Source organism: Cyclopterus lumpus, chromosome 16 (assembly GCF_009769545.1).
Source record: "Cyclopterus lumpus isolate fCycLum1 chromosome 16, fCycLum1.pri, whole genome shotgun sequence".
In the NCBI taxonomy this organism is placed as follows: Eukaryota; Metazoa; Chordata; class Actinopteri; order Perciformes; family Cyclopteridae; genus Cyclopterus; species Cyclopterus lumpus.
The window spans coordinates 12,199,490-12,214,032 of NC_046981.1; the positions used below are offsets into that span (position 1 = coordinate 12,199,490).

Below are 14,543 nucleotides of genomic sequence, written 5' to 3' on the forward strand. Positions count from 1 at the left end.
TTGAGGCAAGAGAGGCAAAAAAAACTGTAGTTTTTTTCCCCCTGGTGGTAAATAAAGTTTAAATTGCCATACATCACACAACCCAGCCCTGTTTAAACATACATTCTTCCTCCACTGTACCTCCTTGTGTTTAAAACCCTGAGCACTTTTAGTGTCTGTATCTAATCAAGCCTTTGGCCCCATTATCTCTCTCCCCCCTCTCGCTCCCTCGTTCCCTCAGTCTGACCTTACAAGGAGAGGCAACAGGGTTGATGTCATCGACTGAAGAATGCTGCAAGAATCCAGAGAGAAAAGAGAGCAGGAGGAGGGGTCTGACGTGACAGTTTAGAGAGAGAGAGGGGGGGAGAGAGAGAGAGAGAGAGAGAGAGAGAGAGAGAGAGAGAGAGAGAGAGAGAGAGAGAGAGAGAGAGAGAGAGAGAGAGAGAGAGAGAGATGCTGTTTACATAGTCATGAACAATTCCTGAGTAAAACGAGAGAGAACTTGTTGGAAGGATGGTGTCATTCCTTTTTCCACACTGAAACGCACAGGGGGAGGGTCTAATAGCTGAAGAGGGGAAGCGAGAAAGAGAAGTTACCATTACAGTCAACTCTTACTCAGCCTGGACCAAGAGAAAAAGAAGAGCACAGCGAAGAGGGGGAAGGAAAAGAGAAAGACATATTGCAACTGCATTACTAGGGTACGTATTTGTATTTGCTGTGAATCGGGGTAATCGGAGCAGATAGCATATCTCACTTTTTGAGGGGGGCAGATTGCCACAGGCAATAATCTTTAATAAAGTATCCCGATAGCACAGATGAGCTATCACTCAATGGGACGGTAGTTACCACCTCGGGACTTGGGTGCTTCGTGATGTCTCGTGTTGATCTGTCCGCGTGTCACATTTGAATGTGACTGCAGACTCACGTCGGTGGGGTCCCGCCGTTTCCCCCTCGCCGAGAGGCCGCGTAGTGACCGTGAACGCACCGCTCCGAGAGGCCGCGTAGTGACCATGAACGCACCGCTCCACCAGCTGATGGACCCCGCGGATAAGGAAGGGGCGATGCGGAAGCTCCGACAGGAAGTCCAGCTCAGAGAAAAGTTGACAACGCTAGCGACTCAGCGGGTCTCTTGTTTTAATTCAGAGAGGAGCGCACATAACAGACTGCATGACAGCACCGAGGATCCGTCTGCTTTGCCACGCGAGGTGAGAACAGGCCGGTGCTAGTCTCCGAAACACACTGACCCGGAGCTGAAGAGGTGGTCGGGCTGTGCGCGAGCGAAGCTACAGCTAACGCACGTTCACAGTGGCGTGTCACAGTCAGACAGACGGGTTACGATCAAGGCTGATATCTATTGCGTATATTACTAGATAGAGAACGAATAAGTAGTATTGATTAACCTCGCTGTGTGTCTTCATTTGCTGTCAGTTGTCAACGCATTGGCTAACATTTGGCTAATCAGTGGGGTGGAGACCCAAGATACAGTTTGACTAAGTGAATGCCAAGTGAAAACACATCTGGTTATCAGTGTTTCCTGTTGAGTTGTGCCAACAAGGCTCTTCCCCATTGCATTGCCTATATTCATACCCTAGGTTGGTCATGGATGAGGGGATAATTAGTATTATGGCCATTTTAGCTCAGCATTTCTACAATATAAAGGGTGTAAGGGTGTTTCATCAGTGTTAGAAACACAGCTGTGCCTTGCCTCTCATGTTTGCCTCTTTATAAGATAGGAAGGGAGCCTCAACTCAAGGCCACAGTCAGCTGTGTTTTATAATAAGTTAGCCTGAGGGCAGTGTGGTGCTTCCTCTTGAAAAGACTGGGATAATATTCACTTGCACCTCTTTTAAATTGCCGAGGCAAATGAAAATCTGCGAGTGAAGATATTCTACGGATGGATGGATTTTTTTAACATTTATGACTGGGGTGATGAGAAATCCTTTCTTAATTGTAGCCTCCATGAGTCGAGACACAAGCTTTTTTTAGGGCGTCCCGTTGCCCCACATCACTGCATGTCTTGCTCTTTGATTTTGTCTCTTGCTGTCTTGTGATCCTTTTTCATTACACTGTAATATTAGTGCAAGCAGATGAGGTTGTTTGGTTGACACTGATATTATTACATGTTCTGAACCGGTGCCTGCTCAATCAGCCATCTAGCTGTAGTCTGAGAGGGAGCATAACACTGGTGCTCAATGCATGTCCAGTGACCTGTAAGATTGGACTCAAAAGGGTTGTTTGTCCCAGCATTAGTGACCCACGGCCTAGACACGCTTTCCCAGAAACTGGGTGTGTTATTAACATCAGAACAATAGAGTTTCATCAACAACACACTAGTCACTGTTACAATAAGTGACCAGACATGGAAGAAGTTTAAGTTAGGTTCTCTGAATTGTTCGGGAACCTACCTGCTTTTTTGTAGAATTAAATTACATTTCTTCATTGTTTTTATTATTATTTGCAGGCAGTAATGAGCTTATTACTAATGTAGAAGCGTTTACCTCTACCAGTGTTGTTTTTTAAAAAGTTAATGTCTTTTGGTAGGAAAACTGCAACCAAAAATGGTTATTGTAATTTATATGGGTACAGAGGTACTTAAGGAGAATATCACTGTGAAGACATACTGTACCTAATGTTGTTGGAGGCGTTTTGCTGTTGAGGGGATTTAAATTCTGTGAGGCACCATACTACGATGCTTGTATGGCCTTTTTAAAACGCAGTAGCACAGTATATAAACCAAATGTAGTTCCTCTATAACCTCAAAGTAATCAACCACTGCTGAGTTTTCCTTTGAAACGTGTTGTAAACTAACTCCCCGTTAACAACTCCTGCATCACATAGTCTGTGCCTTCAGAGGATAGAGGGTGTTCATGTGAAACTAATCAGCTAGGTTTTCATATCCTTCGAGGTAGATTACATTTAGCCTCGATGCCATGTGTAACTTAGTCCCTGATAAAATGGAAGGAAAACCAACTAGGCTGGAGTACCCAAACCAGGGTTGAGAACCAATTCTCTAGCCTCTAAAAGCTGTCTAGCCATGTGGAGTTTGTATAAAGTTCAAAAGCTACAGAGTACAGTGTGTGATTTGTGCTATCTAAAGGCTACACAATGCCACCCTCCATCACAGCTGTAAAGTATACATGATACAATGCATGTGATGTCATTCAGTTCACGTAATGATATGAGTGACATGAATGAGTAGAGGAAAGCATAATAAAAGACATAGAAATGCTTGTGGTCAGATTGTGAGGGTGAGCGAGAGCTCTTTCGGCAGCAAAGATGCATAGAAAGAGAGACTATTTGGAGGGAAACAAGAAAAACACCAAAACAATGATGTCATTGAGGTGTAGTGCCAACTATGTTCCTTTTAAGGATCAGGTTTCAAGATAGATTTGCAGTAAGATGTCTGTAGTTCAACGTGTAGCTGATCTCACCGTATTAAATCCCCCTCGACCGTATCAAGGACCAGATGGAACCTGACCACAAGTTATCATCACTGTTGAATAATTGAGAGGACTGGTGTTTATTGTCTCTGAGAAAGCACGTAGCAAAAGTATTGTAATGAAAACACTAAATCACAGTCTCTATCCGACTCTGTCAAGCACTCCTTTTAGAAAGCCATTATAAATCCAAGTGTTCTGTTTAAAGTACTTCAGACTAGCAAACCTTATTTAAAGACAAGAGCTTTATCTTCACTGTAACTAGTCAATCTGTTTTTGCTTTAAGTGTCTACTCCATTCAACTTGAAGTGAACCGTAATACTAGAATAATGAGTAGCCAGCTATTTTCTCAATGAGTGAAAACACCTTTCTCTTTTCTTTTTGGATTATTTTATTTTTCAATTGGTGCAAACTGCTCTGCAAAATGTCGCTGTGTGCCTGCAGAAAGTTGATACACAGAAAACGTTGCATCTCCATTAGCGCTGCACCGTCTCCCCTTTTTGATCCATGCAGTAATTTTCTGAATTATTTATGTTGGATGTTGAAGATTCAGTATTTTTATGTTTTTGTGACATTTGAAAATGAATCTCATGCATTGAGTTTTTTTCCCCCACTGATTGTTGCTGGAAAAAAAATTGATTTGCATCTTAATATCTTTAAAAATATCTTATTTACCTAAAACATACATACTTATACACATCAAGAGCTCTCTAATAAAACAAATGCTTGTATGCATTTGTACATTCTGGCACATGAAGAGTGTCCCTGTAAAGGTAAAGTGATGTGTAGCTGAGAGGTTGAATACATCAGTGGTTCATAATAGAATGGCTTTGCAACCTTACACACGCTCAACCAATGGCACACTAGCAATATGTGTGCAAGATCGTGGTTTGGAAATTGATAGTTGTTTTCACAAAGATTTATTAATTTAATTTCTCGCTGATGAACAAGATTGGTGGAAGGTTGGTTGGATTTATCATTTCAACTCAGATGTTGACACCACATGCCCAGAGGACATACAGTATGGGGTCAAAAGTGTTCAACATCCATATTGATTTAAAGGAAGCTAACCCAGGTCTCACTGCTTCCTCATCAGAGTAGTTGGTTATGTCCTGAGCACTATAAATACTTTCATGAGCTCTCAGGGATGTTGTGTCTTGTCAGAACTTGAAGCGTTGCTTGTGTGTCCCAACAATGTGGAATGAGGATGAAACACTTTGTCTTTTCCTGCTTAGTTTAGCTTTTACCATCAGGTAGTCAGTCTACATGGTGATTTATAAGGCCACGTCAGGCCTGATCTCCTTCTGCAAAGTTTGATTTCCCAAATGTAAACACAATTATACATAAATGGTGGAAACAACTGATATACATTTTACTCACAGTGCAAACAAAAATGTTTCTTAGGCTTTGAGTGATCCAGTTGGTAACTCCCCAGCATCATGTGCACAGGGGAAATATGCGTGGAACAACTTTGAAAAGCAAAGATACAAAACATTAAACTAGAAGAACTAAAAAAATAAATGTTTAAAGAAAAGACAGTTGGTACCCCTTCAGTTATTTCAGTATTCACATTATTTTATATTTAAGGGATCATATTTCTGTAGCGTTGAGCGGAAACCGTGGCAACAATATCAACATACAAGGACATTTCTTTTCTTTTCCATTCCAAGAATATGGAGAAATATTAACGATAACTCAAGAAAGCTGTTGACGCACAAGTACAACCGTAATCATTGTTTCCCAATATGGTTGCAGACTTTGACTCGACAACTATTGACGTAGAGGAGAACAGGATTGTTGATTTCTTCAGAAATAACAAACCTTCTTTTGACTGAAGTTCGGGGGCCGGGGGTCTTCAGAGAAATGTGTTTGGACTTTGCGAAGAATCTCAGTAGAGACACCGAAGTAACATCAACATTTGTTTAAACACCAACATGTGTGAGGTAAATATTTAAGCTCACCCTTTTTTTTTTTTGACGCACCTCACATGAAAATGTTATGATAGTTGCTATCATCCCTGCTTCCAACTGGTCTCCCTCTTACAAAACTTTATTTTTCCGCCACATTAAACAGCTGTGTGTTTTTTATATATATATATATATATATATTGATATTGATATTGATATTAATATTGTAAAGTGTCTCTGGTATCTGGGAGTGCCACTCTGTCTGCTCCGTATACGTGGCCTGAGGAAATGTTCACACACTTTTCTCTCATTCCTCTGTAGACTATTTGCTAAAGCTGTTGTTTTAAAGAGTAATTCTGGATTTGCAGAATGCCTAGTGGTTATTTTCTTCTTTTTTTAACTGCTATTTCACTAAATCCAGAAATAATGAAGTCCAAACTCCATTTTAAGAGATCCTGCAAGCCACAATAGACCTCCATTTAAATTAGTTTTTGTTGGACTTTAGGGGTCGAGACAGCTGTGCTATTCCAGTTATAAAGTATACAAAAAGGTACCAATCTGCATCGTGTACTGCTTTGGCAGTTGATATCAAAGAAGGTAATGTTTCGTACTAACCAGAAATGTGAAACAATATGCACAAATTGGATCAATTAAAAATGCAATTTCGGAAACCAACTACCAATTTTAAAATTGGAAACTTAACGGAGCAAAGAAAAAATGTTCTCCCAGAGATTTATTACTTCTTCCTGCAGCTCTCACCATTTTATTGTATTGCATTGTACTGCATTGAAGCACAACTATCCATCAACAAGTTTAATTTAGTCACTTTTTCAGTGTAAATGCACTACATCTGCAATATCTGGTTTCAATTAGTGTGTAGGTTGGAATTATGTTCGGCCAAATGTTTTGTTGATGTGTCATCACCACTAATGTTGACAATAATGTTTCTTGTGTTCATCCTCAGATAAATACACAAGATGGAGGACTCCAGCAGCAGCAAGCCGTTCATGGTGACATCCTCTCTGAACTTCAAAGTCACCACCCCGTCCTTCTACAACCAGCCAAAGAAGTTTGCCTCTGTGTCAGCACCGCGGCCCAAAAGCCTGACACCTCCCTCAGCTCCATCACCGACACCAGTAGGCACAGCTGTGATTGGTCGAGTGGGAGACCTCCCTCCACCGCCCCCTTCGCTCTGTGATGGTATGTGCATTGTTTGTGTTAGTTTGTGAACCTATTTTGTGTCAATCTTAAGTTATGTTCTCAGTCAGCAGCCCTTCCCTGTCCCTCCCCCACCCACCCTGCTGCTTTTTAGGCTAACGCATGCAGAGCTTCACAGTTGAGTATATAATAGAACACAATGTGTGGTACTGATGTTTTAATGAGTTGTCTCCGAGACACCACGTCACTGTACTGTAATTCCTGTCTTTGAGTCATTTTAGTCAAATGTTAAGATGGTTAAAAGTTTCAGACCAGTTTGCTTTTCTGGGAACTTTACTTTTTACTTTAAAACATATGCACAATGAAAACCACTAGTATGAATTTCAAAATTGCCTGAGCTAAATCACGGGCAAAGTCTGACAACCGCACCAAATTAAAGTGACCCTGTGGAGTTTTTGACCACTAGAAGTAATATCTTTTCTGAGTGGGCCCCTATTTTCTTTGGGTTGCACACATGCATGAGGAAACAAATGCACAGTGTTCCAGCTGCTGGTCTCACATTATTCAGGTCGTATGTAAACAGTGCACGATTTAAATTTCTTTTTATTAAAATGTTTTATTTTATTTTACAAAATGTTCAGGAAGAAAATGCATAAATGCAATAAACATGTTTGTTAGAGCTCAAGCATACGCACAATGTGTTTTTAGTAATAAACACCAAAGAAACAATTCATTTGTTTACCTTTCAAAGATGTAAATCCTGCCCACAGTTTTTTGTTGTTGTTTTTTTTAAATTTTTTTGTTTAAATTTTGATCGTCTTTTTTGTTAGTTTTTGCTTCAAACAGATGTTGTTAAGCACTCGGTATATCTGAAAAAGCATTGACAGTGAAAATCGGAGTGGATGGAATATACAAACTGAGTTTAAAGTAATTTTATGTCACAGCTTTTAACCAATCAACCCTCCTCATTTCTGTCAGACTTCCCACCCCCCCCTCCTCCTCCACTGGATGATGATTTGCCAGCCCCTCCCCCCGAATGCCAAGCCACACCCCCTGCCTTTGAGGCCCCCCCTCCTGCCTTTCCCGCTCCACCTCCAGTAGCAGATGACCTGCCCCTCCCAGCTCCCCCTGAGGAGAGTGACTGTCCGCCCTCCTTTCCGTCTCCCCCTCCTCCCCCACCCCCTCCACCTCTCCCTGCCTCCGGTACCAGTATTCCCAATGCTGCTGGAAACCCACAGGTGAGTCATGATGGCATCTTCACAACATTAGTTTAAAGTTGCTTTCCCTGCTGCATGTTTCCTCTTTTGGCTGCATGTAACTGCATTTCAGTATAATTTGATTATCAGTTGGGACACTGGAGGACATTGTTGTGGGACCATAGGGAGTCCATGGACAGTCTTTTGAGGTTTTCCCACAAATTATATTAGCATTTTTCTTTGTTTCATGCATCTAACCGGATTATTGCCCATTCATGTTTATAATTGTTATACTTTCCACGAAAGGTTTAAAGTAGAGATGTTTGTTGTAGGAATCCATCAATTGCAGCTATTTTGTCAGGCTATAAGGCATCAAAGTATGAAATTAGATTTTGTTGTCACTGTTAAAAAGTAGAAGATTAAAAAATGTCCTGGAAAGGATGAAAATAGGACTATATCTTGTGTTTAAATCAGCAAAGAGTTGCTAAAATAATTTAACGGTTAGTATTCTCTCTCATCCAACCAGAGAAATCAAATTATCATTTTATTTTATTCAACGTCATCATTTATCACTTTATTAAGTTTGTTTGTTTACCATTTATTCTTTCATTCTGGGTTTTCCACTCCAGTAATTTATCCAAGCAATTCTGCAAGCACCACATTTGGATAAAAGAACCAAACGCATTCTGAATCAAACAAGAATATGTAAACATAGCCTACACTATGTGACAATTTATCATCATTATCATCCACCTTTTTATTCTTGGCTCAGTCTGACCTCATCCTCATTCGCTTCATTGTGATCACTCTACTTGTGTAAATGAATGTACTTTTTGTGACTGTCTCCTCCTTCCATCTTCCTCTGCCAGAGACTGGTGGAGAAGCAGACGAGCTTCGATAAACAGCTCGACTCTCTAACTGACTTGCTGTCTGAGATGGAGACCAGGGGACCTTATACCCCTAAGGTACAAAGCATGGAGGGATGGAGAATACACTGTAAAAAACACAAGACATTAGGATATGGATAGACAGATGAGAGGGGACATTTCAGCTGGCTTTGACTCACAGGAGCCGCATTGTAGAAAATGAAATGGTCAGTCAGGAAAGACAAAAAGAAAAGGTAGATGGGTCAGTGGAAATAGTTTGCTTTAATTAGTCTCTCTTCTTCTGTTCAGGTTGAACGCTCAATGATAAGTGAACTGCACATATAGCACATTAGACTGAAAGAGAAAACAAAAAGTGAGATAGCTGCTGATTCACACAGAGAGGAGACACTTGAAGTGAAAGAGCGAGTGCACACCGAATTGAGTGGAAAGCACGAGTGTGATGAAGTCAGTGTGCTGCCAGAGACTCAGTGAGAGGGCCATACATGGAGAGTGTTTTTATCCAACTGGAGGTACTGGATCATGGCAGAATAATGTTGGCTCAAAACTGCAAAATAAATGTCAGAAAGATGAAGCACTTCTGATAAGCTCAAACTGTGGAACGCTTCCAATGTTTAATTTAATAAAAGAACCTCATTCAATACAATAAAAGTATCTGCTTGCAGCATTTCAGCGATATTAACTTCCTTCTGTTTCGTAATAGTTTATAGTAAATGGAAGTTTTATGTTTTAGAACAAACTGAACGCTTGTAGAAAATAGCCTTTCATTGAATTTCTGTGTGCTTGGTTTTGAGATAAAATAATCTGTTTGTTGTTGTCTTTGTTTTATCTCTAGTTACCGAGCAGTATTCAATATTCTCAAGCACCAGCACCAGCACCAGCACCCAAGCCTTCAGCTCCTCCCCCGACTGCTCCTAAACCAGCTCTCTCCTTCCTCCCACCCCCTGAGATGGGAGACCGCCCTCCACCAGCACCCTGGGCAGAAGAACTCAAAGCCAGAACAAACCGACAAGCCAATCACAACTCCGCCCCAAACTCTGCTCCTCAGCCGTTTGCTAAAGCCCCGGCTGTGGCCCCAAAGTCTGGTTTCGGAGGGAGAACGGCAACGTCATCAACCTCTCTGGCCCAGAAACTGAACCAGAACCTGAACCAGAACACCGCACCAATCAGTGTTGCACCTAAACCTTCACCTCCATCTGCCACCAGCTCTTTTCCTCCACCTCCTGTAGCTCCCCCTGCACCTCCTACCTTACCAAACAATATGGCAGCTGCCCCGGCCTCCAATCACATAAAGAGTTCCCCCTTTGCAAGTCAGGTGAATGCAAACCAGAACCCTCCTGCTGCTCTGCCTCCTCCTCAACCCAAGATGATGGCATCTCTCCCTTCCTCTATGAACCAGCCGATGAAAACACCTTCTGCATCAACAGTATGTCGCAGTTTTATTTGACTTAAGTGACACTCTTTGGACTGCATGTACAATAGAAAGGAACAGGAAGTACAAATAATTTAGTTTATAGTCATCAGATCAGAAATATGGACCTGAACTAACCGTGATTTCAAAGGTAAACTTCTCAATCGTAAATAATAATAATAATACATTTTATTTGTATTATTTATTAGTGCTTTAAAAGGTATTCAAAGGCACTTTACACGGTTAAAAACAGAAAAAATAAAAGCAATAACAATATAAACGGTAAATAACAACATGCTCTATATGGTATGTTTTATAAAGCTGTGTAAATAATACATATATATATATATATATATACACACACATATGTACTAATTGTGTGTGTGTGTGTTTGCGTGTACACAAGCAGCCCTCACCCCCTGGCCCAGTTCCTATCCCAGGTGGAGGTGTTGCTCTGAATATGAGAGAAGTGGAGGAGCTAGAGAGAATGACCAAGGACTTCATTAAAGACATGGACACACACGCACCTGTCATCACCTCCTCTCCTTCAGGTACACACGCATATAAACAGGGGGGTAGCTGTAATACTCATGGTCAAACTAACATCAAAATGTATTGTATTAGTAATTTCTAAAAGCATTTTCATACCCCACACTGAAAATGAGATTAAGACATTGTCGTTTTCTGGCTGAATGCAAAACATTTCTGGAAATGTATCTAAAGCTCATTCTGATATTTAACCATGCATGTGTATTGGACTAATGTTTATCCCTGCAGTGGTTCTCTGTTCACTGCTGTGAATATACATGGCCATTTAAGCTGTGTGTTGTATGAAACTTAATGTCAAAAAGATTGAACAAATGTTTATCATCTGTGAAAATAACTTTGTTGAATACAATATTATACTCATTAGTTAGGGGATGACCTTAATTAATTATGGGAAGATGGGTGCATTTGTGAATAAACTTGTTTTGTACATTTTTTTACTCATTTTAGAGGTCTGTGGGAAGTGTGGCGAGGCTCTGTCCCGCACCCAGCCCGCAGTGAGGGCCATGGATAAACTCTTCCACTCAAACTGCTTCTGTTGCATGAGCTGCCATCGCCCCCTGCAGGGCATGCAGTTCTATGACAGGGATGGCGCACCTCAGTGTGACGACTGCTACACGGTGAGGAGACGCACAGAGATCATTAATGGTCACTGCAAAAATACCAATACCTCACACATAAAGTTGTTCACTGAAATGTCTTTTATTATTATTTGTACTTTCATTGTAGCTACTCCCGTTTGTTTAGCCGTTTTATGTTTAATTTCATGTGTTTTTAGATTTGAACTCCCGTGTTGTAATGTGCCCAGTGCACCCTTGAGTGTGTAGAATGTGCTGATCAATGTTGACACAGCGAGTTGACCACCTTTCTGCTCCTCCTCAGAGTTCCCTGGCAGTGTGTTCCCGGTGTGGGGAGAGGATCACAGACCGTGTGCTGAAGGCAGTGGGCCAGTGTTTCCACTCCCACTGTTTCCGCTGCAGCACCTGTTCCTGCACACTTGAGGGGGCGCCCTTCATCACTGATGACAACAACAACCCCTACTGTGTCCAGGATTACCACAGGTAGCTACGGCTGTTGATTCCTCCAGGATAATCAAATATTACATCTAGTCATTTCCTATGATGAAGCGATTGGTTTGTGAGGCAATATATGTTACCAAACAGGCAATGACTTGACGAGAGAGGCAGCAACAGCAATACATCTTCCTCACTTGACTCGGACTAACGGAAACTTGTTGTTCTATCTCCTGCTGATAAAAGGTTTACACAGCCTGCTAAACTGTGGATAAATGATGGATGGATGGATACTTTATTCATCCTCAGGGGGAAATGTCTTTGTAGCAGCAGCAAACAAGGTTACAATATATGCAATACAATAAAATAGCAGAGCAGGACATATTAAATTTAAGATAATTAAATAATAAAGAAAATGGAAAAAAAGCAAAGTATATAAGTAAGTATAAAGTGAAAGCGATGTTGATTCAATTTGAGGAAGATCTGGTCAGGGGTGATTTATTATACAATCTTATAGCAGTTGACAGGAATGTTCTCCTGTATCAGGAACGTTCTCCTGTATCAGGAACGTTCTCCTGTATCAGGAACGTTCTCCTGTATCTGTCTTTGTGACAGCGGAGCTGAAGCAGTGTGTTGGAGGACGTGCTCCGCTGTCCCTGCAGCAGGTGGTCCAGGTTATCCGATATGGACAATAATTTCTTTAGTGTCCTCGCCACCACCTGTTCCGGATAGTCTTGTTTGCAGCCAATAATTTCCTTACCAGTTTAGTGAGTCTGTTGGTGTCTCCGGCTCCAATAAATCCTGACTACCACTAGTCGACAGACCGAGAAGCAACCAATTTGATTTGGTTTCATTTAGGTGTTGCTTCACTATATGTGTGAGACTGTGCTTCAGGCCATCAACCAACAGCCAGCTCTCCACCTTCTGTTTCAGGCGTTTCTCCCCTCTGTGTGTGAGCTGCAATGAACCCATTATTCCAGCCCAGGGCAGCGAGGAGACCGTCAGAGTCGTGGCTCTTGACAAGAACTTCCACCTTAAGTGTTACCGTTGTGAGGTAAAACTAAATGTTATACATCACAAAGTGTGTTCAATAACCCTTTTAAAAAAAAAAACTTAGCAAAATGTTAATTAATTAACAAACAAAAAAATTGTATTTTGTCCTGTAGGATTGTGCTCGCCCTCTCTCCATAGAAGCGGATGAAAATGGCTGCTATCCATTGGATGGTAAGATCCTGTGTATGAAGTGCCACACCCAGCGAGCCAAGCAAGCTGCGCAGTGATTGGCTGAAGCAACGTGACTCAGATTAACTATGAACCAAAATCCAAAAGCACAGGATTCATTCAGCTGCTGTTTTGCCTTTGCAACAGGGCTGTATTCAGTATATGTGCGCAAGTGTGAATGTGCTGTGTGGAAAGGTATGTTTGCATGCAAATACAGTGTAGTATTCCTCGTCTTTGTTCACTTCACTTCAGTGCAGAAGTAATGTACTGCATTGAAATAAACTCCCCTCATCTTTTATTCCCAATCTCAAACTCTCCAATCTCCAATCTAGTCCTCTTTGTGTACTAGAACGTATTTTTTGTGCCAATTCTATGTTTACGCTTAAATTTCCAGCATAACTTGCACAAGAGTAGTTTGGGCAAAAGAACAGTCTGATGAATATAAAGTTGCCTTTCTTTGTCTCTAGCCTCAATATTGTTAGTAGCACCATACACTGAGATATTTCCATCTAAAGACTTTGACTGGCTGGTCTATTTCCCTATGAGCATTGTAACTATAGCGATGATACCAAGACAGATTGTTACCATAGGGTGAGGAGAACCACAGACCTCCCATTTTACCACTCTGGCTGTTGGTAGAGCATATCTTTAACACTTTGGCAGGAGTTGTGCCTGCAAGCATGGTTAATTATGCTTTCCTGCCTAGAAAGGGCTTCATATCAGCCAACTCTACAGCATTTTAAAGTCATCTAGGGCGAAACATTGACAAAAAAAGATAAAAACAGTAAATGTTGCTCTTAGTTTTTTGTGATGTGAATTTGATCATTTACAGGCATGCTTAGAAATATGTCTCGTTGCTCTCTTCTTTGATTATACAGACTGTATAAGGGCAAGATTAGAACAAAAATCAGCCATTTTCTTAAAAATGGTTTGGAGCTGATCTAACTGTATTTTAAGATGCATGCTTTTTGGATGCACACATTTTGACGAGCACAAATTTCATTGCAGGGATAATACATTTTTTAAAACGTGGTTATAAATGCCAGCTGCATGGCTGAAAGCAGGACCTATCATGTGACCGTTGCACAGTTCCATAGTGAAATAAAATAGCCTTTAAGTGTCACTTTGACTCTAAAGCCCCCGCACATGATCAATTTTGTATTTGTAGACACCATTGTGAAACATAATAGTAGCTTTTGATATGCATTTCCTTGGAATCCCTTGCTTTAAATAATATAATTGATAGATCTTTTTTTAATTAAGTAGTAAGTATGTGTGCCAGTACTACAATAACCATTAAATCAGGATAATAGACCAGTAGAGGCAATAGCTTAGTTTCAAAGAACAGATGTTACAACATGGTGACCAAATATGTCAACGTTCAAGATGTTTCTCACCTCCTTTTGTGTTTGAGCCCAGTTTTTTTGGTCTTGATCCATTCTATTATTACAGTAAATACCACTATTCTTTCTATTATTCCTCTTTTGTACTTAAGTCTGATCATGTTGGTTATATACTATTTTAGTCCTATCTTACTGTACTGTATTTCGTTGATAAATGCTTACAATTAATTGTTTTCATTTTGAACCTGGAGATGTGCCTTCTCCACTATTCATTCCACAATAAAACAGTTGTTACTTGTGCTTGCATTGAGCCTGGTGCACTATATCACCAGAATGACTAACATGGAAATAGTTATTCAGCATTGCATGTGATCTGTGTAGGTGTTGGTGGCATTTCTTCTAGTATAATGTCTTTCGTTTGCACCAACTATTCCACCTTTGTGGCTCT

The 14,543-nt window shown here is 40.8% G+C and overlaps 2 protein-coding genes across 15 annotated transcripts in view; one reads left to right on the top strand and one right to left on the bottom strand.

Annotated features, from left to right (window-relative positions):
* fam131bb (family with sequence similarity 131 member Bb) overlaps positions 1-366 on the bottom strand; it is a 29,936-nt gene extending 29,570 nt beyond the window's left edge. For 3 of the 9 annotated variants that reach the window (XM_034553815.1, XM_034553822.1, XM_034553814.1), the window contains exon 1: positions 227-296. Coding sequence is in view for 2 of the 9 variants with exons in the window: in XM_034553821.1 (XP_034409712.1) it covers positions 227-258 (32 nt within the window). In the remaining 7 variants the exon portion in view is untranslated. Of the gene's footprint in view, positions 1-226 lie in introns of all 9 variants that reach the window. The other 6 variants (XM_034553821.1, XM_034553813.1, XM_034553816.1 and 3 more) reach the window with 5 other exon arrangements.
* The window catches only part of zyx (zyxin), a 14,421-nt gene continuing 231 nt past the window's right edge, over positions 354-14,543 (top strand). Inside the window, exons 1-11 of one of the 6 annotated variants that reach the window (XM_034553778.1) lie at positions 375-677; positions 899-1,184; positions 6,288-6,523; positions 7,460-7,719; positions 8,547-8,642; positions 9,397-9,987; positions 10,379-10,523; positions 10,969-11,138; positions 11,401-11,579; positions 12,465-12,585; positions 12,698-14,543. The exon at positions 12,698-14,543 is cut by the window's right edge and continues 231 nt beyond it. In XM_034553778.1, the coding sequence (XP_034409669.1) occupies positions 6,301-6,523; positions 7,460-7,719; positions 8,547-8,642; positions 9,397-9,987; positions 10,379-10,523; positions 10,969-11,138; positions 11,401-11,579; positions 12,465-12,585; positions 12,698-12,811 (1,899 nt within the window). In that variant the 5' untranslated portion in view covers positions 375-677; positions 899-1,184; positions 6,288-6,300 and the 3' untranslated portion in view covers positions 12,812-14,543. Of the gene's footprint in view, positions 678-898; positions 1,185-5,171; positions 5,360-6,287; positions 6,524-7,459; positions 7,720-8,546; positions 8,643-9,396; positions 9,988-10,378; positions 10,524-10,968; positions 11,139-11,400; positions 11,580-12,464; positions 12,586-12,697 lie in introns of all 6 variants that reach the window. The other 5 variants (XM_034553779.1, XM_034553781.1, XM_034553780.1 and 2 more) reach the window with 5 other exon arrangements.